The sequence below is a fragment of the Colossoma macropomum genome, unplaced genomic scaffold (assembly GCF_904425465.1).
Source record: "Colossoma macropomum unplaced genomic scaffold, Colossoma_macropomum, whole genome shotgun sequence".
NCBI classification, from domain to species: Eukaryota; Metazoa; Chordata; class Actinopteri; order Characiformes; family Serrasalmidae; genus Colossoma; species Colossoma macropomum.
In genome coordinates, this window is record NW_023494792.1 from 11,815,390 (window position 1) to 11,824,676 (window position 9,287).

General features: G+C 40.0%; 1 protein-coding gene across 4 annotated transcripts in view; it reads right to left on the reverse strand.

Moving 5' to 3' along the window:
* Nucleotides 1-4,790: 4,790 nt before the first annotated feature.
* Nucleotides 4,791-9,287, reverse strand: part of rpgrip1l (RPGRIP1 like) — a 23,269-nt gene continuing 18,772 nt past the window's right edge. For 3 of the 4 annotated variants that reach the window (XM_036575965.1, XM_036575966.1, XM_036575964.1), the window contains 4 exons: nt 7,885-8,071; nt 7,611-7,695; nt 7,272-7,408; nt 4,791-7,158 (listed from right to left, as the gene is read on the reverse strand). In XM_036575965.1, the coding sequence (XP_036431858.1) occupies nt 7,034-7,158; nt 7,272-7,408; nt 7,611-7,695; nt 7,885-8,071 (534 nt within the window). In that variant the 3' untranslated portion in view covers nt 4,791-7,033. Of the gene's footprint in view, nt 7,159-7,271; nt 7,409-7,610; nt 7,696-7,884; nt 8,072-9,287 lie in introns of those variants that run through there. The other variant, XR_005007485.1, reaches the window with a different exon arrangement.

Genomic DNA, 9,287 nt, shown 5'->3' on the forward strand with positions numbered 1-9,287 from the left:
CCATTGTTCTGAGAACACCAGCAGCTTCTTTTTTGTCTATTGTCTTTTCTTAGTAACAGCTTCTTGACAGCTGCACATCATTTCAGACCCATGGTGTCGAGATGGTTTCTCACAGTGGACAGATGTATAGAAACGTGGATTTTTTCAGAAGCAAGAGTGAAGCTTGATTTTCTCCTCTCTCTCAAAGATGAAAGCTTTAAGCACTGTTTATCCAATGGTGACCATTTTGGTGGGCTACCAAGTATTGCACGGTTGTTAGGAGTCCCATCTTTTCTGTATATTTGATCATTTTTTGGAATCCAGTTTTGGAAACTGTTGTTTTCACTTATTTTCCTTTGACTTTTGCCTTTCCTATGCAAGTGGATTATCTTATTTCTCATCTTCTAGAAAATATCTCCAAAAAAATTAATAAATTGTACTTAATGGCCAGTTTAACTGGAAATTAAATAAATGAAAGGGTGGTCTCTGACTTATGCACAGTACCATATATCTACACATCCACAAGAGAAACTAAATATTGTCATACATATTATGTATTGTGAAAATGTCACAGTATTATGTGTTGTGAAAAGTATCACAGTATTACATTTTTGCCATAGCGTCCATTCCCGCTACTAAGTCATGTAAAAGACAGAGTTAAATATCATCCTTATTGTAGTTTGAAGTGAAGCTTCCACTCTAACAGCCTATACACCAGCTTCCTTTCATTACACTCAGACTTCTCTGACCTGACCACACTCATTTCCTACACAACAGTCCCCAGAGATAACAGGCACGTCACAGCACCGATGCAGCAAAACACCGGATCTTAACTGGGTGCTCCACTGAGTGCACTAAAAGCAGAACACTTTATAGGAGCGAGCCTTTTGTCGCGACAGCCTAGTTGACAAGCCACCAGCTTTGCCCTGTTACATTCACTTTTAAATATTTACTAATGCAAATCTGTTGGCAAAAATGCAATGCATTCCCATTCTTATCACACACTGAGAACTCTCTCCCATACCAAGCACTGAAAGAGTAATTCTCAGGTTAACCAACCCAGGTGGAGTTTGAGAATGATTGCCAGTAGCTACAGCGCTTGAGAGACAATGGGCAGGTAATTTAAATGTGGAGAGGGCAGAGTTCATCTCTCTCTGTAGAGCTGTGTCAGGAGGACAGATGATTAATACGAAGATTGATCTGTCTGGTTCCCTATCTTGCCTGTATCTACAGTAAAGTGAAGCTGAGAAGATTCATTCTGCTGTAGTCCTGTGGAGACGGATTCAGACGGCTTTACAGTACGCTAGGCCTTTCTTATTGTTTAATGCATCACTTAAAGTGCCATATCATGAAGGAAAAAAAAAGGAATTTTCCTCACTTTTAAATAATTTTCAAATAATATGAGTTTCAAATAATATGTAAACATTATTAAAGTCTCAAAACCTTCACTCTCCAGTCCATAAATGAAAATTTACCTGCACAATCTGTTTTGAATTTACTGCTTTTGTGATGTCACAAAAAAACAATGCATGTACATACTTTATATCCACTTATTCAGCCTACAGCAATTTAACCCACCCATCCACACTGAAGTTATAAGGAGTGTTTCAGCCTGGACTGCTTGTTCACAGGAGAGAAGTTATAAGGAGAGTTTTAGTCGAAACTGCTTTTTGAATGAAGTGCAACACAAAACAGCCAATCACAACAGAGCTCATTTACATCGGCATAATAATACCAATAACGGCCTGCTTAGTTCTAAAGGATAAAACAAGGTTTGAAACGGTCATAGAAAAATGAATTATGGCTATTTTTCAGACCTAAACTGACATAACATCAAAAGTGTTTCTCAAGTAAAAAATAAAATTACAAAAATAACAATAACGAAAATGTACAATATGGGACCTTTAAAAAGCTCTCTCTGTTTCTCTCTCTCTCTCTCTGTCTCTCTGCACCTGGCAGACATACATATGACCCTCCAATCTGAAGGGGATACAGGAATCCATTAAAAGCATGAAAAAGGTTTTGGACCTACTCAATAATTCACAATTAAAAACAATAAACATAACAATCAATCAAAAAATGAAACATGCTTAAATGATTTTTCGGTGTAGCAAACTGTTGGCTATTGATTCCATAACTCTTTGCAAATAAGGGTCTCAGAGGTGTGAATAAAATCTTAGTGGGTGTTAAAGAGTTTGTCTTCAGCAGAACATGCTGAATGAGAGTGTGCTGGTGAGGAGGGTGTGAGTAATGATTCAGAGTGAGAAAAGCATTGATTAAGAGCCAGCGCTTCACAGTTTTTAGCTCAGCAGTCAATGACTTAGCAGCCTGACATTATGGAGTGTAAGTGCAGTCAGGAAGATGCTAATGCTTTTAAGGGCCTCTCAATAAGTGTATTTTTATGTCTGCGAGAATCAATATCCTTAAACACTGCTCTGGGAAGGGCCATCCTCGTGTGTCACGGGCAAAGTGAAGGTCAGAAAAAAATCTTCAAGGTGAACGTGCGCAAGCTGGCATAAACACACTCTCTCTTTCACACACCTCTTCCACCCCTCTCCCCACTAAAATAAATATTCTACAAAGAACCACATCAGTCAATCTTTTAACCAGCGCCTGTACAGTAGCTTAAAAACTGTGAAACTTTAACAGTGAGCATGTAATTTTGGAAGTGACATGCCACGCATACATTAAAGTGCTGTTAATACAGAGCCAAGCAAAACACAAGGTCAGAAGCGCGTGACCTGAGAGCAAGTTGCTTAACCTAAGGAATGTCAAAGCTGTCACGCAAAGAGACAGTTTGAAAATAAAGGCCAGGCAGAGCTAAAAGCCCCTGGTAGTGATCTATTTAGCTAATTATTATGGTAAATCAGGGCAGGTAACAGGGTTGACACACAGGGGAGGAGAGCTGACTGGGCAAGAGGTTAAGAGATTACACTGTGCCCTATGACGGAAAAATCTCCCGCTCTAACACCTCAGGATCACTGAGTCGTGGAGAGAGTGGGCCACATTCAGAGCCACAGTATGAGAACAGTGATGTCCACACACCACCTGGTGGCTGTTCGTGTCCTCTCTGCTAGAGCTTTTGCAATGCAGTACATAGTGAGGACCCTCTACTGCTCTGCAAGTTTTTTCCAAAATATTTTTTTTTTATTCTGTCTCTTCACTCCTATTTGTTAATTCTCAGTCCTCATATTGTGTCACTTTCAGTTCTTCTAATTCCATCTTCACTTTCAGTTCTTCTACTTCCCTCTCTAAAAGCAACAATTTGGCAAAAATGTATTTAACAATTTCCCCCCCAAGTACAGAGTAGTAAAATTAAAGTCATACTAGGGTAGAAACACAATAATGAAGTGGTTAGGCTGGTAAGTCACTTAAATCTGTTTTAGGATGCTTTTGGTATAAAGCAAATTGCATGCAGTACACCTAAAACCTGTAAATTATACAGTCAGAAAATCACAAGCATGCCAGGCCAGCCATAAACATAATAATATTGTATGCAAAATCTTTTACCCAATGGTGTATCAGGTGTCATTTAGCAGATCCCACACAGAATCATATGAAGTTACAAAAATAAATCATTAATAAATTATTAATGTGCTAGAAAAGAGAAAAAAGGAAAGGTGATAGGTTGAAAAATAAAAATAACCAGAAATTGAAAAGTAATATAAAAAAGTCATATTAAGTTAGCAAATAATTAGCAAATAATTTCTTTCAAATGTTTTGTATTAAATCATATTTTTGATTCAACTGAGAAATATATTTTATTTAAACAGGTCATCTGGATGATGACTTTTCAAATTTCTACTATTATCTAAATTATTTTTTCACTGAGACAGGAACATAATCGTTAGATATGTCAATTAATACATCAAAAAAAAGGTCTAAAGACCATAAAAGTATTCATTAGTCACAGCCCTACAAACAGTAGATCTGAAACATCACACACTCCCCCAAACCATATGAAGTTGAAGCAATGAAGGAATCTCAAATAGACTCACTTACGTGGTTTCTTACATTGACACAAAATGGACAAGTGTGTTGTAGCTAGAAATGTTAGCTAAAAGTCTATCTGAGATTATGTACAGTTTGAGGCAAGTGTGTGATGATATGTAAGCTTCCTTTATTTATCAGCTACATTAGCCTCATAGTTCCAGTACCCAGACAGTAAATTTCAGTTACAAACCGTGTTGGCCGATTGTCTACATTTTGGATAAAGTGTAAAATGTGTAAATTAGATTTTTCACAGATCTACCCCTTTAAACCATGACTAGAGTGGCAGGTCATGTTTTGCACTAGCAACCAGTTCTTTTTCCCCATTTCCCCCAGTGCATCTCATCTGAATACATATCTCCTGAAGCGAGAGTGAGAATCTGCCTATATTCCAATACAGCAGCAAGAGAGAGAGAGGAAGGTCATCTCTTCATGCACCCCTGATCATGTGGTTGACAGGCCTGCAGTGTGGCGGTACGGGCCGACAGGCAGCGGCTCCAGCAGCGTAATGAAAGCGGCAGACAGGCGCGAGCCTCAGCCAGTCACACTCAGACGAGCGAGGCGCAGCGGCCGGCGCAGGAGCAGTCACTCAAAACCACGGCAGGCAGCGTGAACCGCCATACACAGACACTAAATACAGGCCCAGGGTCAGAGGTGACGGATTAGGGAGACAGAAGTGAGAGGCAAACATCATGCACCAGTGCCCGCAGTGGGCCTGTCGACTGCAGAAACATGCAAAGCACTCCCGTACTGTCCATTTAGGCACATGTGTCAAAGCTTTAAATGAGACCATTACCAATTCATGAAAGGCTAAAGAAATGTCCTGACATGAGACAATGCCATTCAAACAGTGCTTGCACAGTCACTGGGCCTATTCATGTTTATCAGCCTCCTCAAGACAAACATGAGGCAAAGTTTGAAGGTTGAGTTTCTGCTGCCGTTAAGACAGGACAGAAGAGATGGAAGGAAGAAACATGAGGTTACAGGTTAAACGAATCTAGAGGTGTGGTTTGAGAAGTGTATGGTGAGTCAATTTAAACAGAGAGCTCTTGGTTCATTTCAGTGACTGGTTCCAGTTCAGGCTCATTTGGGATCTGCCTGTGGTAAGTGGCCTTGGTGGACTCGGAGGTTATCCGTGTCATGAAAATGACATTTCCCTCATGTAGCTAACGTGCCTAATTGAGGACTAGTCCTGTACCTTCTCCCTCAATGGCAAGAACGCTCAGCGCAATATGACAGATGGGCCAAAAGAGAAGAGGGGGCTGCGAGGCCACCCACCCGCCTGTCACAGCTGTCAAAGGGCTGTGCTCCAATCATCTGCACATGACAACATGACCCGCCCCACGTCTTAACTCTGAATGCCTAATGAGACCACTTGGGACGCTGCTTCTCGCCTGCTTTTTTCTGTCTTTCTTTTCAGGTGGCAGGGCCATTTGCATGTGTGCAGGGTAGAGAGAGTCTCGGTGGCAGTGCTGGGTAGCAGATCAATAATATTGATCCACCCCTGAGCAGAGCTAATGATGAGGTCAGACTAAACACACGAAGAATCCACCAACCATGTCAGAGTCAATACGCAGAGACTGTGCATCATTTAGACTGACAGGTCTACCATGCAGTGGGCCAAATCAGTTAAACGCTCTGATCATACAGCTGCGTGGCAACACTAATAACTTAGGTAATAATGAAAAATGAGTATGCACTGTCAGTGGCAATAGAAAACAACACAGAATGTCTTTAATAAAACTACAATGTACAAACAGCTATTAAATACCACATAAATTCATAAATACTGTTGTTTCTAATTCTATAAACAGTGGCTAAAATTTGCTGTCAATGTCTTTGAATAAATAAAATGACAAATATAAAGTGAATCTATATTTCTGTATAAAAATACAGTACAAATGTCTTAAGTAAATAGTCCTAAAAGCCCTCAGTAAAGGCTAGAAATGTCAAGTACCAAAAGCAGCCCAGAAGAATCCACTGCGCTCTGCAGAGGGAGAGTGTGTGTGCTGTGAGTCAATGCGCGTGAAAATGGGCATTAGCATTTTAAAGAGATGGATTAAATCCCATTAAATTCAGTTAGATTCCATTCCACATCTTCAATATAAAAACAGCCGTGTGGCACACAGCGGCTAATGAGGCTTAACAGGCTTTTCATTAAGCACAGTTATTAAAGCACTAAACATCATCACCACGTCAAACTGAGCACTAGGGGCTTACACCCAGGGAGGCAGCCATAGAGAAATATTCCAATCTTAAAGGATGTCACACTGGGTTCCACTGTAAGGGGAAGAATCAAAGCCTTCTGATGTTATTCACTTGAAAGGATATTAGTCACGCATGTTTTATTATCGCTCCTTCTGTTTTAGGGGAATATTTAAAACACACTCTTTCTTGGCTAGAAGGCAGAGCACAACAACATTTCTTTCCTCCCTTACTGGATTAAAATGGAAACATCTGCACAACTGTAAATAAATGTCATTCATTTTATAAGTTGTGTTTGAAAAAAATGAGAAGAACACACAGTGGGGTCCAAAAAGTCTGAGGCCACATTGAGAATCTGGGATTGATTTAATTGAAACCAGGAAATAAAATAAAGTTTTAGAATTTTGAAAAAATGAAAACTAAGAAAAGTCATGACAAGAATCAATAACTTTCAAGAAATATTCAAAAAATGTACTGTTTCTAGATCATTATTCAAATTTAAGCAAATTTTGTGCCAAGGCCTGCATTTTTCTTTGCAAATTTTTGGACCCCACAATTTGTTGACAATTCTTATGTGTGACAACGTTGCCACTTTGTTGTCACTTCAGTTTTGGCGTGGAACCATCACACAGAACAGCAAAATGAGCAGCAAGAGGCTGGAAATATTTTGGGAGTTTTCTTTGAATCTGTCTATTTTTTTCTCCCTAGTATATTTTTCTCATTTTTGTCAATTGCTAGTGGATTCTTCTCCCTGATCCAGTGAAGTAAACAAAACCTACTGTTTTCACCTGACCTATTCTCTTGACTGTTGCTACATGACGTAAACGAGTCTCTGTGTATGCAGCTGCTGGACTGGAGCTCAAGTGAGAGCAGAGAAAGAGTGGTCATGGTCTGGATCCTCCATGATGGACCTTAGAGCCTCCAGAGCTTCTACAGTGACCTTCAGACTCCCCACCACTTCACTGCTGTCCTGCACATCCACAACTATACAGGGAGAGGGAGAGAGAGAGAGAGAAAGGGAACATTTTGACATAATGCATATAATTTCCACAACTTTATAAGCTGAAACTCACACATACACAAACAGACACACTTACTCTTCAGATCAACATCCATCATGTCTCTCTGCTTCTCTAGAATGTCAGGGATCCTGAGGTAGGCCACGCCCACATCCTCACACTCCTTTTCCTGCTCCTCTTCCTCAGGTGGATCACTCACTACTGTGAATTTAACGCTTAAACAGACAATCAGAGACTCAGTCAGGCAGTGATCCCTGATCCAATCAACAATGAGAACAACTGTACTGGTCAAGCCTGTTCCCTTTTAATTACTCTTCTCTGTTAGGCAAAGACCACATTTGAGCTGAAAATAGTCTTACTTAACCAACACTGAAACAGATAAAACCAAAACGAACAAGATTTAAAAAAAGAAAATACTTCTCTAGCTTTCTGTTCCTGCCTTCAAGCACTGCTCTAAGGGTGTGGCGTCTGGCCTGGTTATTCTCCACATCCACATGGATCACTGTCAGAAAAGACAAAACAGCCAAACCATATTAACAGTGTATTACCATTAAAACAGTCACATTGAAATCTCATAAATCAAGTTACACACAACAAAGATTGCACAATCTCTGCCTAATATTTCTGTAGTAATAAATGCTGTGTGGGACTGCCGGCCTGTGGGTATACAAGTTCATCTCTGTGTACCCACCATTGCTATAGTTGTAGTAGATGCTTTGTCCAGGCAGTGGTTTGGGCAGTGACAGCGGGGTCTCTACTGTGGGCAGGTCCAGAAAACAATACTCCACAAACAGCCTGACCACACTAGAGTCCACTGAGACCCTGGAGTCTGGCTTCAGACTCAGAGACACGATCTCCACACGAATCCGCTCGAACGGCTAACAAAACAAAACAGAAAAAGGTATTTACACACTCTAATTATAACACATCAAGTCATGTCAAAAATCGTTTTGCTTTCCAGCTATTTCAACTTACTCATTATAAAGCTTTTGCTTGTTATACTAAGGTCTAAAAGACATGATGTGTACAACATTTGGAAGATATCGTTTTTTGACACCTCTCCTTAACACTTATACCGGCTCCATACTGGCATGTTGTGTTTTGACTCTGCTGCTTGAAATGTAATTTGTTGACAGTCTCTAGACAGTCATAGTGGTTAGAAGAGTCCACAGAAATCATGTTCTACATCAATTTCTGACAGAAAGGGGAAGCTGATTGTATTTCTTACAAAGAATGATAATTTACCTATGTCAACCTTTTTGCGCTTACCATTTGAAAGCAATCAAAGAAAGATATTCAAATATGCATAAATGAACCAAACTCATCACACAAATCAACACAATTTATGACATTAAATGGCATCATTCAAAACGGCGACTTCAACAAAAGATTGCGAGTTTACATGTATGTAGACGGACAGTAATACAATCAGGACATATGCACCTATATACATAAACACCTTTACATTAATGCCTACTGCACAGACTTTTTTTGTTGACCTAAAATGGTTGCACATTTTTAATTAATTTCTTTATTTAAAAAGGCAACACATAACCTCGCCACAATCATCTTTATTATCCTGTGCTTATCACAACCAACAGGCTGATAGATCTCTATCTGAACCAGGAGAGACATCCTTCATATTTTATATAAGACAGATCAACCTCCAACACAGCTGGACTATTAAGAATGATGAGCACGATACAGGCAATATCTCTTTCACAAAGATGACACAGTGTCCACTGGGGATGTCTGTCTTATAATGATGGATACAGTTGGAGCTATTTGTCTCTGTCTTGTGTCAGTCTGTCAGGCCAGTCCAGTTTTCAGCTTTAAGTGTCTTCACTATGAAACTGTCAGTTAAAGGGATTTTGTCTAGATGCTGTCGGTTTGTCTCTATCTGTCTCCTGTCTCATCATATGGCCTCCTTCACTCCTCTCTCCATCACATATCATTTAGCCTCGTGTCCAGTGTTCCAACTGCATGAAGAGCTGTGCTTCAGTTGAAGCCACTGCTGGACTACTGTATGTCAGCTTGTTGTATGATACGATTCCAGTTATGGGATCTAAATGCCAGTCCCAGTAGCACTCACAC